Source organism: Pomacea canaliculata, linkage group LG4, assembly GCF_003073045.1.
Source record: "Pomacea canaliculata isolate SZHN2017 linkage group LG4, ASM307304v1, whole genome shotgun sequence".
Lineage (NCBI taxonomy): Eukaryota > Metazoa > Mollusca > Gastropoda > Architaenioglossa > Ampullariidae > Pomacea > Pomacea canaliculata.
The window spans coordinates 16,940,538-16,959,674 of NC_037593.1; the positions used below are offsets into that span (position 1 = coordinate 16,940,538).

Sequence of the window (19,137 nt, forward strand, 5' to 3'; positions counted from 1 at the left end):
ACTATTGTGCAGCATTGCCGTGCATCAAACAGGCGAGTACGGCAATTGGATTTGTTTGTACATCGTTCATTGAAATTATGAAATAAAAATTTAAGTCTAAAGGCTGGATATAGGCTTTGATTTCAGCTCATTCCGATGACTTAAATCAGCTAGCTTCTAGTTCAGAAACTGCTTGTTAACCGAGTGTTTTCTCGTTTCGATTTTTGAAGAAATTGAGGTTGTCATGTAGGTTCATTGGTAGGAAGCGAAGAAAATGCATCCTAATTCTTCATTTTGCAGACTAAAACAACAGTGTTGCATAGCTTGAAGAAGAAGAAAATAGAGACCGTTAAAAGGATTCTGCTGACTTACTGCCAATCAGCTTATGGAATATCTTGCAATTTTTTGTTAAATATTGAAATTCTATATTGCATTTATTATTATACAAAATACTTATACAAAGTTGAAAACACATTAGTGTCTGGCAGTGTTTTTTCATTCTTCTTTAATAATAATATATGAACTTATAACGTTCAGCATCATAATTAAGATAGACCACACTCTCTTCGAAAACCAATAATGATAAATGACAGGTAACAGCGAGTAGACAGTGAGGTACACATAGGCACACTGAACAACACAAAGATGAGGTAGAGGAGTAACATGTAAAGCTATGGATGAAGGTATGAACTGATATAAACAGTGTAAGATGGAGTTGTTACATGATGGTTAGCATGACAGACAATATTGCCTGTGAGTTTAGTTATTCAGGGATAGCATTTTGTGAAAAGATGTTTTCAGGGAACTTTAACTGGTAGCCAATGAAGAGAGTGAAGAAGTGGTGTGACATTTTCAGATTTGCAAGTCTGGAAAATAACTTCTAACTAGTCTGTCATCAGTCATTCATCTCTTGATTGAAGTGGTTAAATGCAGCAGTTGACAAGGCCCTTGTGATAGCAGGCAGAATGACTAGTCCACTTCATGCTTATAAGCCATTTCTTCCTCTGGTCACTGCAGCATTGACCACCCGCCAAGGTATCGAGGAGAGTCTTTGGCAAAGTGTCCTTCCAGGTCACACATCAAAACCAGACTAGCTTACACCGTTTAACTGCTGCAAGTAGGGGTTTCTGGTATCCTACAAGTGTGGCAACCATTCTTTTCACAAAGTCACAGATTTTTATGGGGTTTTTTTTTTTTTTTGCTTGAGATCTAGAGCATCCTCCTTGGGCATTTGTTCCCGAATGCTAAGATTCTCCTCTCCATGTCTGCAAGCAGAGTCCACATTTCACATCTGTAAAGCAGGATCAGCACAAAGAAGGGCTTGTACAAATAGTAATTCATAAACCTTATGGCTGTGCCAGACATTGTCGAGCACCTTCTCATGTGTGTGTTACCCCCTCATCTCTCTGTCTTCACTGTGTGTCTTGAACACTCTCTCAGTACTTTTACCTATTCTCAAATTCTTTGTGTAGTCTCCATGTCTTGTCTTCATCGATAGCACACTCCTTTATGAGGGTGATTCTGCAGTCCATTATTATTAACATGTCTTGTGTGTGTTGTGTCTTTACAGATATCTGTCAATAAACAAAAAGAAGGCTAGATGAGAAACACCTGCGTTCATCTTGTCCTAAAGAAAGTTCTGTCCAACATTCATCATCTTAATGGCCTGTCACTTGCTAACTCCTTGTACAAGGAAGCTGGCATCTGCCTTGCCAAGTTGGTATCCCACCCAACTCAATCAAGCACTCTGCATCCCAGTGAAGATCAAGCTGTGCACAAACTTGAATCCAGGATATTATTACTCACAAAGGTCAGTGTTCTCTGAGGAAGAGCTGCTCCGTCGTGCTAGTTTTTTAGCTAGTCAGTTCAAGACAAAGGAGTCAGAAATGGTCCAATTACTTTCGCATCATCGGCGTCTGGTCACTATGGGTTTCACAAAGTTTCAAGAACTGTCGCGACTGTTAGCACAGCATGGCATCACCACGCAGCAGATATTAACCTATCCAGAAATCTATCGTCGCAGATATGAAACAGTTGCCAGCCGAATCCAACAGTTGGAGGAAAAGGGCATCAGACCAATAACCATGGGCATGATCAACATGACCCACAAGATGTATCAGGCCAGGTATGAACGACTAGTCCTGGAAGCTGAAGCCTGTGAACAGTACAATGACACTGTCCACTTCTTGTCTGAGCATGCAGGCCTCTCACTGCCAGAGGCTAAGAAAATATTTGACAAGTGCCAGTGGCTTCAAGACTCACGAATTAGTACTCTAAAAGAAAAGGTTGAGATTCTCCAGCAGTACAGCATCTCACCAGAAGCTCTGCGAGAAAAGGTGTGGATTTTTGCATTTCGTGCAGATGTCATGAAAACTAGTTTGGAGATGATGAAAAACTCAGGAATACAATTCAAGGACTTTCCCCCGAACTCGGTGACTAGAATCGTCAGATCTGATGTCAAATTTAAGAAGTTTCTGGAACGCTTATTAGAAGACAAGGCTATTCTTCAGGCTAGTAATTGTGCTGATAAACACCAGTATCTTTGCTACAGACTTGCCTGCACACAGACTGAACTTGAAGGCATGCTGAAAAGGTTCCCGGGATGTTACTCGATCAACCTTCCCAAGCTAAAGGCAAACTTGGACCTTCTGGTAAAGGAGTACAACTTCACACCTTCTGAAATTGTCGCCACACCTCGTGTGCTCGCATTCAGCACAGCCACACTGCAAGACAGAATCAAGCGGCTGAATGAAGCAGAGATGCCTGTGAATTGCAATGTTCTTGTCATGTCATCAAGAAGGTTTGATTATCACATAAGTGAACATTCATCCAAGGCAATATGAATGTCGCTTTAATGTCATTAGCCTTGTAAACTGTTGACTTGTGTGGAAGCTGAAGAACAGGCAAATAAAACATGGGATGGGAAATTGCAGATTAATAACATCATTAATGTTACAGAACCTCTGATTACTGAGAACTTTCTCAGTTGACGCTTCTCTATGCCATAGCTCACATAAAAAAATTGTGCATTTTTTTCTTAATCAAATTCAGGGTTGGAGGGCATTGAGAATAAATACTGAAGTGAATAATTTCGTAAGCGTCCGTCGTATGTATGTATGAAGATATTGTCCACTTGAGAAAGTACCAGCCTTTTGTCAGGTCGTTTTGCTAGTAATATCTGTGTGATCTGATGGTGCCGTGTTTGTTTTTCTTTTCTTTTTTTAACAATAATTTTATGTGTTGTCAGTTGTGTTTGCACAGTGAAAGTGGGTACGCGTGTGGACGTGCGGATAAGCGGGCGATTCGGTGTGACTGGGCGAAAGTCGGGTGAAGCAGTAGAAGTGTCTCCTTTCCCTTCGGGCGAGTTAGGTCCACCCTTTTCCTCCCATATTCTTCACAACAGTATTAAACTATTATCAAGAATGGTCCAGCTGGTAGATATACTGTCATGTATCCGTAAAGAGAGATTGATGCAGGCGAGAGTTCCCCATAGGCCGTGATGGTACATTTTATGGCTTTGTTGAAGATAAACTCACCATTCCTTGAGTTTTCACACGTGAGAGCAAAATTTAATGATGAGTGATCATAAGATTTGAAAATATTCGCATTATCACTGCTAGCACCTTGCTGGAATTCCCTTTACAGTTATCATGTCAAATGTCCTTAGCTGTCCTGGGAAATGATGCCTTACCAACTTTGAAAAGACCATAAAACTATTCTTGCTCAACACTTATGAATTGAATAATTGTAACTTAAGACATTACGTACGTTGTCTTTTTTTGTCCACCCTTCACGAGTCCATTGTAATCCACCACCACCCTTTCAGTGCTTTGCATCCACGACTCAAGATCGGTTGTTAAATCGAAATAAAGATGAGGTTCATCAAAGATGATATGCTTGTGCGTCACCATTCGCCAACAGTCATTCTCTGTGCTGTGTGTGCTTGGTTATTTTATTTTTAAATATTTCAATAACAAGACTACAAGAATTTATCGGCGATAAACTTTGTACGACACAAACAAAACAGCTCCATCAGATTAATAACAAGACCTGCAAAGTCGAACAGCTGCCGGCACCTTGCACCGCGACATTATCGGCCTTCAGTCAAAACCAACCGGCTGTGGTAAATATTTAGCTGATACTATATTAAGGCAAATAACTCGGTCCACCACATGAAGAAACTTCTTCCCCATCCACCTTAAGGAAGAAACTCGTTCTGCATTGAGATGGCAGACAGGAACGTGAACTGTGTTCATTCAAAATCGAATGAATCTTCCAACTGTTACTTCGTGTCTGCAAGTCTGCTAGTCAGGCATTTTATGAGAGTCCACACACGTGTACGAGTTCTTAGAGTGCAACAAAACGTATTATGAGGTGGTTCTGTCTCCAGGTTAAATGGTCTGCAGCCACACCAATGTCTTTCAAGAAGTTTTGCAGTGTCATACTTGGACAATGGCCTGACCGGAGATACTACAGCACAGGTCCCGGAGTTCTACTGTCGAGGTGCAAGTCCCAAGGAATATGAGCGATAGATAATAAAATTATCGAACCATGTCGAGATAACCACTATATAATCATCTACTACAAGCTCGGATTCCTCGAGATAATAAATTCTGACAGTAGTCTCGCCTTTCTCCGGTTCATCCATGATAGTCCCAATTCACAGCCCCCGCAACAGATATTGTAAATTAAAGCACGATTCTCAGTCATCGCCATAACTACTATATTATAGTCACATCCGACACAAACTACTGAAGTCTTCGTATTTTAAAACTACGGACGTGTATAGGTGGACTGCCGTCTGCCGAGACCAACGCTTAGCCTCTTGCGAAGTTCCCCGCTGTTAGTCTCGGCGAGACTTAACAATGAATGTGACTAAGCCGGAAGCTTTGTATACACCAGCCTCGTTTTAGTAGTTAACTGAGAAAAAAAAAATTCGTCTGCAATCAGTACAGTAATATAAGTTCGTGATATTGCTCTCTCTTCCCCATCCCCCTCCCCAAAAAATCTTTTAATAGTTGATGTAATGTTTCTTTAAATAAAAAAACGATGGTGTTTCTTGCGACTACATGCCATTGTCGCTTTGAGGATGAAAATGAACCATGGATCAGCAAGGATTTCGGTCACGTGAGATGAGGATGGCAGTGGGGTGCGAAGAGAGTGAGTGCCCTCCCACACAGTCCCCCTTTCCTTGTAGTAAAGATTGATATCGATTCCCGGCATTCACCGCAGTCATGTGATAGACTAATAACTGGCTGACAGATGTGTTTGCAGGCGATATGATCAATACGTCAGATGTTTAGAGATTTTTTTTTAAAACCCACGTTAGCCCTGACTATATTTATGGCCGAGGCAGCAGCTGTTTCTCGCTGATGTCTACGTCAGTATGTTCGAAGGCCACCATGGAGGATTTTGTGACACCCAAGAGAGGACAGACACGTCTTCATTCCAGTGTTATGTCCGGCCTGCAAACATAAGCTCTCGAAACTGCAGGTATGTGGGCCTCAGCAGCTGAATATTTTCATGATTTAATTTTATTTGTATTTTACTGATGAATGAGCTTAGCAATGCCTGTTTAAAAATTGTAAGGTGTGTCATTTATCTGTAAAGTTGTTGCCGGTACTGACTAGAAACTGACAGTAAATTAATCATGCCGACATTATCAAGTATGGTAGAAGACTCTAAGCTTCTAGTGGCTATCACTGATGTGGCAGGTGGTGAGCATGGCTAGGCATGATCTCTATGACAGCCATATCTGATGCGGCAGGTTGTGAGCTTCTTCATCTTTACCTATCCACTTCATTCACGTTTGCCACGGTGTCCTCCTGTCCTCCATTTCCTGTGCTTGCGTTTCCTGTACACGTGTACATCGCTCTATCACAGCATCAAGCTTATTCTCTGAAGTGCTAAGCAATTCTCGAATAGTGTAGAACAATGGCAAGACGGAAACCTGTGGCATTAGACTCCGGATTTTTGTTGTCTGAGAGTGTGTGTGCGCGCGTATGGTAAACAAGTGCGTTAAGTCTGGTAACAAGGTATCAGATGGAATTACCTCCCCACCACAATTTTTCTAACCAGAATTCAGTGAGTTGTGACAGCCTGAAGTTGGACTCTCGAGTTTAGTATAGCTCCGTTATCTGTTATTCGGTGTGGCAGTCACCCGCCATCTTCAGAAGAACGATACACGCAAGTATTTATCTCACTCAAACGAGGACTCACTCTATATTAGCTATTAGGAATGCGTAAAACTGCTCATACTATGAATCGGGTAAGCTCTTATAGTCCTTGCTACCATCATCATCATCGTCGTCGTCGTCATCATCCATGCGTATAGCCTAGCCCTGAAAAACTAAATTCTCTTAGGACGATTTCTTCTTAAACTCCTTTTTTCTCCTTTCCATCAGTGATTCAGCATGGCAGCTAAGAGTTCGCCAGATGATAACTTGCTGACTTGCCAGTCGAAACTGGACGAGGATACACTCACAGACGTGTCTTCTGACGTCAGTTCTTCTTTCGAGAGGGATCGGGAGTTCGAGATCCTGCGGGATCTTGCACCACGCTGCAGCAGTAGTCCGACGCCGGACGATGTCGGGACGACTTCGACGATCGCGCCGTGCGACGAGGCGTCGGAGACCCAACACGAGAAACAAGCAAAGGAAGGGCTGTTCTCGTCAAGCAAAGGCAGAAGGACTAACAACACTGAAGTAAACATAAACAGAAAGGTCGCAGTGGAAAGATCGATGCGCGCGAACAGAGTGACTGACGCGGAGAGCGGTCAGGTCGAGTTGACGAGAACTGCGGGTCGAAGTTGTCGATGGTCGTTGTTGTCAGCTGCCGAAGCGCCTTCTGCAAAGACGACATCAAAATCAATCATTCCAAGTCCCCGGAGCGAATGCGTAAAATACTTTCCCACCCTGAATGGGAAAAACTCTGGTCGGGAGGAGGGTAGATACGCCGAGGAAGACGAAGTCGAAGCACACAGAACGGGAACTAGTTCTGGCAGGTCGCAGCAGGTCCTTGCCGATGAAAGGTGGCGAAGGATCTGCGACGAGAGGTCATCGAGTTCGTGCGGAAATGAGTTTTGTTGCCACATGCTCGCCTGCGAAGGAATCAGTAAAGGTTCCAGAGCAGCCTGTTCCAAGACCGATTTTCGGCAGCTTCGGGGCAAGCACGATGTTAACGCCATTTGCTCGTCCCCAGCCCCGGCATATTCTGTCAGAAACGACGGGCAGGTCTCCAAGCTCCGACTTGGAACCGTTCAAGGTACTTGTGTTCTCCGCCGAACGCAGAGTGAGCGGAGGGAGAGTAAAACTGGGCGAAAGGTCACTCGCGAACTATCACTTCCTGTCCAGGAGCTGCCTTCTCCAAAGCTGGCCGCGGCATCGGAAAGAACCTGCCTAGATATGGGCAATGGATCGCCAGACACTTTGAAAAGTTCCGCCTCGCTAGACTCGCTAGAGGACAAGGATTCGCTGATGATGGGCTTCTCGCGCGGTCTCCACCAGCGCTGCGATAAACTTTCAAGAAACTCTTCTTTTTGTGAGGAAGGTAGTGCAGCTAGAGCTCGTCGACATGTCTTGCGCAGGGTTTGGAGCATGTCGGACACGTCGTCGTCTTGCTTCATGACTGGAGTGCCTCCCACGGCCAAGGAGACGGTGACCAGCAGGCTCAGGTTTGAGAAGCGCCACCAGGACCACGGGCAGGAGAGGCAGGAGTACCTCACGCCCACCCAGAGGAAAGACGTGCTCATCCGTGAGTTGAAGAAGCAGGTCAAACAGCTCAGCAAGATGCTGCAGGACAAGGATGAGGAGATGGAGGCTTGGCGGGCCAGACTGAGAACAGAGACAAGGGAGGTAAGTTGCTTTGGGAAGGATAGAAGAAGGAAGACAGTGAAGAATGTAGCAAAACACATAATCCAGAGGACGGAGGAGACGGAAAGTGTGTGTGTGTGAGAGAGAGATGGCAGGTAGGGTTAATGCCTGGGAAATTGAGATAAAGACAACTTTATTTATCTCAGAAGGCAGCTAGAAGCAGTTAAAACAGTCATAACAAACCCTTCACAACAACAGCAATCACAGAACATTAACAATCAACAACGTCCATACATGCAGAAGGGACAAAGAAGAAAACCCCTAAATTTCTAAATCTTCCCCTCCCCCAAAATACACACAAAACGTGTGATAAATAAGAGGAAGTTTTTGTAACTCAAAAGATTATCTGTTAGAGAATTCCGTATTTTCATCGTGATTTTAATGATTATTCTGAGTTTTATTATTTTTTTACATATTTGATGTGACGTTCAACGTTCTTGGAATACGATCGTTGTTCAATAAAATGTCGCTGGTATAGATAGACCAATCTCATTGACACACAGATAATTTCCACCTTAAATGTTCTCTGGTGAAAACTGTTTCCGATTTTGTGAGTTTCTAGTTTTCATGCAGCTTCTCGCAACGGCGCAAAGGGAAACCGAGGAGGCCATGAAAACGACCGCTCTGACGAGAGAGGAAGTATTCTCTCTGCGTGCTTCGCAAGAGGAGTCCTTGACGATGATGTCTAATCTGCGAAGACAAGTCGACGAACTGAAGGTGAACGTCTGACATGTGTCTCCCTATTGGTCAGATTTAAGAGCAGCCTCATATCTTACCTTGATCCGTTCTCTCGCAAGTACAGTGAATAGGCTTTTGATTATTTGACCGGTGCTTATCTATTGTAACAATTTATAGATATGTAACAGAAATGTTAATCTGAATATCAACTACACATGGATTATGATTTTCTGGAATTAATGTTACTTTTGCAGAAGCAGATAGTCAAGAAGGAACAAGAGACAGAGGAAATGTTGCAGGAAATGTTCAAAAAGGGACACGACTCTGCTGTGTTTGAACGCGAAGAGGAGGTGTGGTAGATCAGCCTGCTTTAAAATTAGTATTTTTAACAAATACTTCGAGTCTCTACGACTTATCGTTATCTTGTCAAAATACTCAGCTTCAACGATGACGACGATAACGACGACTACGATTATGATATCGAGAACGACTACGACGATGATAAAGCGGAAAAAGATGACGACGACGAGGAGGAAGATAATGACGCTGGTCATGTTTTCTGTCAACGTATAACGAAATTATTGTTTTTTGTTGTTGTTTTTTTTCAAAAGAATATTTTATGTGGTTTTTTTTAATAATCTTTAGCTGCATAGATCCACAAAGCTGACTAGAAGTTTCTCTCCTACTTTAGTCTTACGAGGTACGATCCCTTGTTTTGTATCCACCAGCTGGAAATGCAGGCGAAGATCGTCCAGAAGGATCCCCAGATGAAAGGTACCCTGACGGACCTGCACAACAAGCTGGTGCGCACTCAAGCGGAACTGGCCAAGTGGCAGACGCTCCAACGGCACGAAGCCTACTACAAGATGCCCGTGCCGGACACGGAGGCGGAGACGACCCTGTCCTTCCTCAAGGATGCCGTGTACCACTACCTGACGGCGGACACCTTTAAGGACGGCGACGACCACCTCAGGGCCATCGTGCGCATCTTGAAGTTTTCTGACGCCCAGAAGGAAAAAATATCCAAAGTTCGGATAAGGCAAAGAAACAAATCTCTCACGGGGTTACCGTAAGCTCAGAACTCACAACATTTACTGTCCGGACACCAACCTTTGTACATCGCGACAGACTGACAGAGTGAAAATACTTGGACAGTAAAACTCAAAGCATCTCACTCCGATAATTTGTCTACATTTTCTTAGAAACCATCTCTTCCATAGTTTCATGCCTCATGTTAAAAGCATGATGAACAAACATTGCCGCATTACTTGCAAAGTCTGTATCTGGAATGGTAGTGGAGACCATGTGCACTTCCAATTATATTAACTCATGATTTGATAATTGGGACCCTTCAATCAAAACTATATATTATTTTGTTTATATTCGCTGCAAAAAAGGTTAAACATCAGTACAACAGGATGGAGATACTAGAGAATTGTACAATCTATGCGTGATAGCAAACCTGATGGTACTGTTGCCCCATATCCTGTCTAGCTTGACTATTATTGTTGTGTCGATGAATAATTATGCACTAGCTCCATTTGTCTTCTTGTAAAGAGGTTTTATTATTTGTTCTGTGTTCACCTAGACCGACTGAGACGCCATGTTGGTAGTTTAGGTTTAGCTGTTTGTGAACAGTCATCGTTCTTAAGCTCCTTATCTTGATTTGTAATGATTTGACTTAATAAGGGCTTGAGATACCCTTTAAAAAACTTAACACATTTAATCAGTAGAATTGTGACATATTTTTGAGCTGAACTGCCAAAACGGCGTCTGATGACCTGACAATCATTTCGGACGCAGATCATGCTCAAACCTCACTAGTATGGGAAGCTTTTTTTCGCCATGAAACAATGGAAGGCCATGTACTGAAAGAGTTCTTGCTTTCTGAGGCAAATAAAGTTGTCTTTCATTGCTATTAGTCGCGTTTTATATTCGATTCAATAGTGGGATCAGCTAATGAAAGATAATAAAATTTATACGAACATAAAAAAATATTCGTCACAACATTTTTTTCTTCAATTTATTTTGTACAACTTTTTGTAAAGCAAATTGCTTCTTGTTGGGCGCCATTAGTATATAAATATGAGAGAGAGAGAGAGAGGAGAAAAGCGAGAAATAAATGCGGATGAGGAGGATGCAGCCACACAACCACTGAGCCCCTCCTCGCAAACACTTCAGCAACAAATATGCACACAGTGATGCGATGACTGTTTGCAATGAGAAGAACCGAGACAACCTCTTCCTGTTGGAAGATACAACCACCATCTGCTTCCTTGTTGGCGCTAGCTCGGTCACGTGACGAGGGTGGGACATCACGTCACAGCAAGTTCACATAAATAGCAGGTTTGCCCACTAGCCCCACGCGAGCAGAAAACATATCCGGAGAAGTGGATGCGAACCGTGTCCACGACGTCGAAGTCATCCAAAATTGTGCTCCGTGATCGACCTGACTGCCTAACAGGTAGGGAAAGTTTGTTGTTGTCGTTGTTTGTTTTTGTTTTTGTTTTTGTTTTTTTGTTTTTGTTTTGTTTTGTTTTTTTGTTTTTTGTTTTTTTTATACCGTTCCTTTCTATCGGTTGTCAAACTCGCGAAATTTGATCCAGCATCCCTTGATTGCCGTGGCTGTGTGAACTGCTCACCCCGGTCTTGTGTCGAGGGACGAACGAGTCGCTTGTCAGTGTATTTCTCGTTTCGGTAAACACGTGAAAACCTAATATATTGAGAAGGGAATGCTTCTGAGAAGATACGTGAGCAGTCACGGGACACTTTCTGTGATAAAATCATTAAATAATATTTTTTGGATAATGGGGAATCACTCACTTGTACGGTCATTTAAGGCAGCTAGACGGAAAGGAAAATAAGTTTGATCGGCAAGGTTTCGATAAAAAAAAAGTTTATCTAAAAGGACAAATATCGACATAGAAATGAACTTCCTCCTAAGTTTATCCTTCCTTAGTGCATGACAAGAAATTCTGAAAAAATGATTAATCACCAACTCATCGTTTCCAGTACTTTATAATTTAAGGATGTTTCGGTCTGAAGCAGGAAAAACCCGCAACAGTCTCATAATCCTGTTTCTGCACTACAACAACAGCAATGATGATGATGATGATGGACGATGACGACGACGACGACGACGACGACGATGACGACGACGATGACGATGATGATGATAGATGAATTATAAAAGCGCGTCTCGCACTCGCTCTGTGCCTTATACAGCACAGACAAACAGCAACAATAATGTCTGAGCACAACATTATCCCAGTGGTACGTTCAACACAGGATTCGCATACAGACCATGTACAAACGAAGCACGAAAAAACAGCAACCACTACCAAGTAATCAGACAATCGCAGATTTCCTCTAACGGAAACATCGCACAGTTGATTAGCGATAAGGTGTTTTGCGTGTCTGATGAACTACAAAATACGCAGTTTGCTGCAAAGATACACCCTCATATCACCTTCTTCCTAGAATGTTTCCGGTTTTTAAAACGCGTTCCTATTGACCTTTGATGATGTTATAGGAGAGGCGACAACTAAACGAAAGGGTAGGGATGTATAAAGTACTTTTTAACACTCAAGATACTCTCTCTGAGGTTAATGCCTAGACGACTGCCACGATAAACAATTCTTAAAGAATGCACCAAGGAAGAAGAAATTCTTCTATCGAGAAGGAAACAGTGAAAACTGTGTCTCAACCGTATCTACTCAAAAGTGTAAATTAAATGTGTTTTGTCCCACTGATTACAACCTCAGTGCACTTTCAGAGTGCACTGATCAGAATTTGGCTAACGAACCCTCGCAATTTATTTCAGTGCTCGAATGTAGACATGCTTCACATTGGTTTTCCGACACTGATGCGAAGACCTACCCTCGACACTCAGGTTTTGAAATGAACTGCCACGGAACACTTGCAATACAAAGCGATGCTTTTTAAACGGAAATAGTTTTTAAGTGCAAATTAGGCCTGCCAAACACTTAACACTTGTACTGACCGATGGTCACATGTTAGTGTGATTTAATGAGCAATACAGGGGGGGGCAGGAATAGTTCCTTAGGGGAACACGTCATCACCGTCACAAATTGAGGGCCCAATCGAGTGTGGTCTCCCTGCCCCAACCCACTCGCTGTCACCCCTAAAATTATCTGCTATTCGCTTACAAGGGGCCCACTGGCCATTGTAAATTTACACAGCATGCCTATATTGGTAGTTTTCTTTAGAGACAGAGAGAGTGGTATTATTGCTATCTACGACTCAGGGGAAGTGCATAAGTAACATTTCTAAAACTACACAAGGCATCAACGACTGGCTGGTACTCAACACTTGTATATACTTTTGGTAGATTAGAACGTGTCGCATCGCTGGCTCAGCAGTAGCGAGGAAGGGGATGAGGCCATTCCCACCCTAGTTTCGTCCCCTGCCACGGTGGTCTGGCCAGTTTATGCGGTATGGGGCTATTTTCCACTGCGGACACCGAGTTCAGGTATAAGGCTGTGCCTCTTTGTAACGTGTATTATCTCGCGGACGCTGGCCCTGTGGGTAGGGAAAGGTTCTGGAGTTTCTTGAAGCCTATAGAAACCGCCACACAGGTATATGTGGACTTGCTGTGTGGACTGTCGCTGGAACTGGCGTGGTGTCTAGAAGAGGGTTAACCAGCGGATTTTCCCCGCGTTTGTTTTGAGATAGAACAACGCGTGTCACGACGTTGGTGAGTAGGCTTAATTAATCTTTACCTTGTTTTTCCACCCGATGGCTACCCTGCCCAGTATGCAGATACGTGTGAGACTGCGCAGCCTGTGCATGCGCATGTGTGCATATGCAGAGCGTTGATCGTTGCTGTCAGTTTTCTTTTTTAGGTATAATGTTTTAGCCGGAGTCATTCTTTAATTTTTTTTTTTTCTTATTTAATGCTGCTTTGCCTTTTAACAATAAAGCAGCGTGTTGTGATGCTACCACTGTGTACGTGCGTGCGTGCAGTACCCCCCCATCCTTTTTTACGTAATGTGCGATTGCGAACGCCGTTCACTGTCAACAGGGAGTTTGCCCCCCCAACGCCGAACATCTTCCTACGCCACTGTATTTACATTATATGGTTAATACATTATGAATTTTACTGATTGTAGAGCAAAGAATTTAAAGCAATTGGGTTTTTTTTTTCTTTCAGGACCATCTGCTTCGTTGTACTGGTTCGGAGACGAGTCAACATGATGCGATTATTTTGTGAGTTCCCATTCTAGCTCCCATTCAGACTCATCATCTGAGTGTTTTCATTTTATTCCTGGTTATTTAGGTTTTTTCCCATTTATCACTTTGGAAAATTTCGTTTCGTTCTGGCTCATCTGGCTGACTTTGACTAGTTTATTTGAAATATCGTCTGTTCTTCAAATAAAAAGTTCTGAATCCTTTAAAGGCAAATCAAGAAGAAAGGCCGAGTAATTTCACGGACAATCAATCATGAAGATCATCCTGCCAGGGGATGCAAACTTCGACCTCAGCATGACAAGCTTCAGCAGAACCTGATATAAACTGTCAGAAAAAAAGTCCACTCCGCCCCTTCCCATCAAAAAGAACGAAGAGAATAGCTCACTTAATTGAAGTTGTGAAGGAGTTGCCATGTTTGGTGGGAAACATCAAACACCTTTTACAAATCATTGCGCAGAATAAGTATTTTAAGACGTACGTTTGGAATTTCTCTTATTTGTTTTTTTTATTTACTCCTCCAGGTATCCTGGTACTTGTTGCAGCACTTGCACTTGTCTCCTGCACGGACAGTAAGTAGGATGTAAATTTTGTAATCTGATCCTAACTACGTCTCGTATAATACTGTCGGCCTACTAGCGTCTTTCTTCGGTTAGTTCAGGATAGTATATAGGTATATACGTGTATAGGTAGACTGCTGTCTGTCTGCCAAGACCAACGCTTAGCCTCTTGTGAAGTGATCCGCTGTTAGTCTCGGCGAGCCGTAACAAAGACTGTGACTAAACCGGAAGCTGTGAATAGCATGCCTCGTTTTAGTAGTTAACTGGGAAAAAAAAAATCGTCTGCCAGGAGTCCAGTAATACAAGTTAGTGGTTCAGGCGAGAGTCTCTCAGAAACGAAAGTCTGCGTAGGTCCAGGGAGAGAGAACTTGAATATTTCATATATATATATGTAAATCATCTTCTCACTCATCGAATCACATATCCTTTTATACCCCTTCCATCCTGTGACGACACCGCGAAGTGCGTTTGTGTGTGTCTCTCTCTCCCTTTCGAAAATAGAGAGAAGCAGTTTATGGTCTTCAGCTATATGATTTAACCATACCATATTAAAACCCACAGATCCTAAGGCTACTCTCACTTTTGTTACCCAGTTTGTTTTGCATGAAGATTAAATAATAATTGATACGCTTCCTTCGATACACAGTTCACAGACATTTTTGTTACGGCAATTTTAAAAAAAAAGCCCCATGGACCGCGTGTGTGTGTCCCTTTAAACAAGGGCATCATATATAAAAGCGACATATCTTCCGTTAGCTTTATAACAGCGATTTTTCTCTTTGCAGACTCAAATACGACTATGGCAATAAACTACCACACACAGCAAAGGTGAGTGCTATACTTGTACATCCATCGGCTTTTGCACTTCTGTATCGTTGTTTCCTGTTCCTGTAGCCACAGAGAGAGATTTGCATGAGTTCGCTTTTGTCGGGGTTGGGCTTGCGAACTTATAAACTCTACACGAATCGGAATAAAATAATAAGCTTGATAAGCAGTGATAAAATGGGGAACTAGCGAGACGAAATGATTTTCATTATTATTTTTTCGTTGTTGTTGCAGGAACATGCACTCCAGCATCAGCATTCCTCGTTGTAGTTACGTCCCTTGCTACCATCGTGTTTGCAAACAGTTGCCGCTAAACGCTTGTTTTTTTTGTACTCCTTCTTTTTTATTTTAGTCTTGACTATTCTTGTTCGTCTTAAACGTGCATGGTACATAAAACTGTCTATTAACCATGTTGCTATTTCTGGTAAACAAACAAACATGATGCCTGACGACTTCAAAAGTAGTTTAGTCATCTACTCAAGCTTTGATCTCTGCCTTGACATATGCAGGTTACTCTCATCTCAAGTAAGCTGGATATTTATGTAACCAAAATCCATGTTCATGTGCAAACGATTCGCAGAATTTCGTTACGAAAATCCAGCTTCAGCCACAAAAGTTTATTTTAAACACAATTACATTAGCATATACCTTATGAACTGTATTCGAGATATTCCAAAGGGATAGGTTTCATATCTTTAATAAAATCTCAGTATTACTGTATCAATGATGTCTGTATTTGTGATGGGCGCTTGGAAATGATCGTTGTGTACATCAGCATGGAAAGCTGACCAGTCTGTAACGGACGTAAAACAAAAATCACGGCTGTTTAATTTTACAAAGATGTTGCATAGCCAACCTCACAAGATCACGGCCTCTTCAACCACACCGCATGTACTCATAAACATATTACGAGTACTCAAGATCCTCATACGCGCAACATCTTAATATTTTTTTTCTTGGTTGAACCTGAAACTACATCAATGAATGAATAAAGGTTTCAGGAGATACATTTCAAACATTCGGACTGCCTTGAGGCGTGTCACATCAGAAAGTTCTACAGCGTCTATACACAAGGTATTTGTCAACTTCCTCCTGCAAAACATTAATGCGATCTGAATTCATACTTACGATCGTGAGGTTACTTTGTCCCCAAATAGTGGAAACTTTAATCACCGAGATAATCACTTTTGTCTAGTAGACAAAGAAAGGAAGTCCTGTGTAAAAAATAAAATGCTTGTCCGAACGCAAACTGTATTTAATATCTGCTAAGAATATCAGAAACATGAAAAATTGACAGCAATATGTAAACTTTGCTTGAAACTGAAAGACTGTGTCCAGTTGTAGCGACTGTAAGATTTCACGTACCGTAACGTGTCGACTTTTTACAGGCACGAGAATCAGATGAGCAGATTCATGCCACATTTCATGCCACATACTTTCAACAGGTATAGCAAAAAAAACAAAACAAAAACAAAAACAAAAAACAAAAAAACAAGAATTAAAAAACCCATAAAAACACACACACAAAAACACAAAACGAAAAAAACACCAAAAAAAAACAAAAAAAAAAAACAAGAGTATTAAAATTAATTTAACGGCACTTGCCCCATCTTAGGGGTCAAACTTTTGTCACAGGTTCAGATCCTAAACGGCTTCAGGCCGTCACTCACACATGAAAACACGCATTCGTGTAAGTCTTTTGAACCATTGTTCATGCAAAATTTTAATCCAAAGATAATAACTGCACTTTAAAAACATTTTGAAAGGAATTAGTGCTTAATGCATGGCGTTATTGTACATTGTGCTGTAAATCAGTTAACTGGTGAGAGATCGCCGTTATCACAGGGGCAAGGTCCACGGGAGACTACTGGAGCCAAGACAGCTTCATATGGTAGAAAGATTGCCTCCCTTGTCCATTGACGTTTCTGTTGAATTGCGTTCAGCCGAAGTACAGTCGGCAGGTCCCCCTGGATTCTGTGACCCGAGAAAATATTTGAAATACATTTTTTTTTTCAAAATATCCAATATCGAGTTAATGTAAGTGAAACAGGTAATAATTTTTTTCTCTCGCTCTCTCTCTCACACACACACACACTCGCGCATCCATTCCTATATAAATATTTACACATAAATTAGCACACGTACATAAAGTAACGTATATAACACTCACACACACACACACACAAACAAAAAACAACATTTTGAACACGTTGCACGCACGTGCTGTTCTCTTACGCTGCACGTGCAGTTCTGCTTGGCGGGCGAATCGTCGGAAGCGTTGAACAGGCGCCATGTGGACACCGGAAGTGGTGTTAGATCGTATTCTCCGTCCAGCAGCGGCAATGATGGGATGGCACAGTTCAACCCTACGGAAATGATCATTATCTTAAATTTCCAAATTCAATCATCCCATTTTGTTTTCAGCATGGAAAGGTTCTCGAAATATTTTCCTGCCAATCCGACATTTCCTTGACAACTTACGATCTAGAAGACAATTGCTGAACAAAAATCAATAAATCAGTGCGGGATTAAAAAATTAGTATTTTTCAAAGACTGAAAATTCGAAAGTTTCAGGCATGGAGTCTTTTAGTCTTGCCTCAAGTCTTGCCAATGCTCTCGCTGACTTACCTGAGGTACAAACAGGGCAACACAGACCAGGAACTTTCTTGGCGTCCACACAACCTAGGGACGGACACTTGGTTAGGACGCAGCTAGGCAGTCCATCGGACGGGTTACATTGGCACAGGGTGCAAGGGTCATCATAGGTCAGAACGAACCAATCATCTGCAGCGTAATGTTTTCCTTCGTGTACGCATGCGCTGCGAATACAGCAACAGCTGTCCGATGACCACTTGAGAAAATAAATAGCAACAAGTTTGAACAGATTGCATTACTAGACTATCGTAGTTTTCCAGTTGTACGACTTATTTCAAAACTTGAATTAAAAGGGTAAGAGAGATACTGCACTTCAACTAGACACCTATATAGTCTAAATTTCACATTTTCCTCTCTTCTTTTCTTCTTCAATCTCTCTATGTATTTGTCTGTCTGTTATGCCATTATTTATGTTAATTATTACCCACTAGAGCACGACTGTTTTGTGACGAGTCCTATAAACTGTAACTTGTCAACTGTGGATTTTTAATTCTGAAATAAAAAATTAATATTAAAAATCTTGATGAGTGTTTACCATAAATGACATAAATCTACAGCAGTTACGATAATGATGACCTCTCTCACCTCTTCACAGTTGGTTTCCAGGTACGGGTGGAAGGTGATAGCACACTGGGGATTCTGACACACGGCGCCCATCATGACGTCACACCGACATTTCCGGCAGTGATTCTCCTCCCAGGTGGCGTTCACTGCCACCAGTGTTCCGATCCAGGTTTTACAGAAGCCGTCGGGAATCGTGTTGTCGGTATCGAACCCTGACAGAACCCCAACATCCTCTTCATCTTCATCATGGCTGCCGTAGGACAGCCAGCGAAAATCCCCAACCGTGAGGGGCGGCACGAGGGCTGCGGTCATCCTCACACTAGGATCAGAGGTTGAGAAGTCAGGGACAGTCGTCCCATGACAGGTAACGTGGTCTGCGAGGAGGAAACAGCTAGGACGAATAAGAATAACGCGCGAGGTGGCAGCCAAAGTGCCTCTGCCGCCATAGCTAATACGTCATAGAGGGACATGACAGCTGAGTGATGGCGATGTGCTCTTCCGTCTTCCTCTTCCCTTCACAAAATCTAGCGAAAACACATCGCTGCTTAAGTCACGCATCTTATTATTTTTAATAGGCTTCGCGTGACTTGAAAGAAAACCATAGAAGGTCTCTGTGTTCATTTGCCGTACAGCCGTGCAGTACAGTCACACCATCACAATTCCACAAAGTCGGTCACGTGGTCGCACTCACCTCTAGCCTCACAACCCACTTCACAATCTAGTCTTCAACGAGTCAGCACCCACAAGAACAAACTCAAAGACACAAACGGCACCTCAGATTCTCAAATATTTTATTT

At 42.4% G+C, this 19,137-nt stretch overlaps 3 protein-coding genes across 6 annotated transcripts; 2 read left to right on the forward strand and 1 right to left on the reverse strand.

Annotated features, from left to right (window-relative positions):
* Window position 1: 1 nt before the first annotated feature.
* Window positions 2-3,783, forward strand: LOC112563149. Of its 3 annotated transcripts, none has more exons than XM_025236907.1 (2): window positions 2-32; window positions 1,550-3,783. In XM_025236907.1, the coding sequence occupies exon 2, from the start codon at window positions 1,641-1,643 to the stop codon at window positions 2,820-2,822; it is 1,182 nt and encodes a 393-aa protein (XP_025092692.1). In that variant the 5' UTR covers window positions 2-32; window positions 1,550-1,640; the 3' UTR covers window positions 2,823-3,783. The 3 variants fall into 3 exon arrangements, with proteins under 3 accessions (XP_025092692.1, XP_025092693.1, XP_025092695.1); XM_025236908.1 differs by having other exon boundaries at window positions 4-36; XM_025236910.1 differs by lacking the exon at window positions 2-32 and adding an exon at window positions 59-662.
* Window positions 3,784-5,143: 1,360 nt separating this feature from the next.
* LOC112562816 lies at window positions 5,144-15,841 on the forward strand. 2 transcript variants are annotated; one of them, XR_003098931.1, is made up of 8 exons: window positions 5,144-5,472; window positions 6,384-7,832; window positions 8,424-8,567; window positions 8,783-8,878; window positions 9,257-10,992; window positions 13,702-13,757; window positions 14,261-15,124; window positions 15,356-15,841. XR_003098931.1 is itself a non-coding variant. In XM_025236333.1 (5 exons), exons 2-5 carry the CDS (start codon window positions 6,393-6,395, stop codon window positions 9,599-9,601), a joined length of 2,025 nt encoding a protein of 674 aa, XP_025092118.1. In that variant the 5' UTR covers window positions 5,144-5,472; window positions 6,384-6,392; the 3' UTR covers window positions 9,602-10,993. The 2 variants fall into 2 exon arrangements, 1 of the variants encoding a protein (XP_025092118.1); XM_025236333.1 differs by lacking the exons at window positions 13,702-13,757; window positions 14,261-15,124; window positions 15,356-15,841 and having other exon boundaries at window positions 9,257-10,993.
* LOC112562817 (von Willebrand factor C domain-containing protein 2-like) lies at window positions 15,443-19,130 on the reverse strand. The gene is made up of 4 exons (XM_025236335.1): window positions 18,362-19,130; window positions 17,750-17,972; window positions 17,357-17,487; window positions 15,443-17,095 (listed from the first exon to the last, which is right to left on the reverse strand). The coding sequence occupies exons 1-4, from the start codon at window positions 18,650-18,652 to the stop codon at window positions 17,006-17,008; spliced, it is 735 nt and encodes a 244-aa protein (XP_025092120.1). The 5' UTR covers window positions 18,653-19,130; the 3' UTR covers window positions 15,443-17,005.
* Window positions 19,131-19,137: the final 7 nt, after the last annotated feature.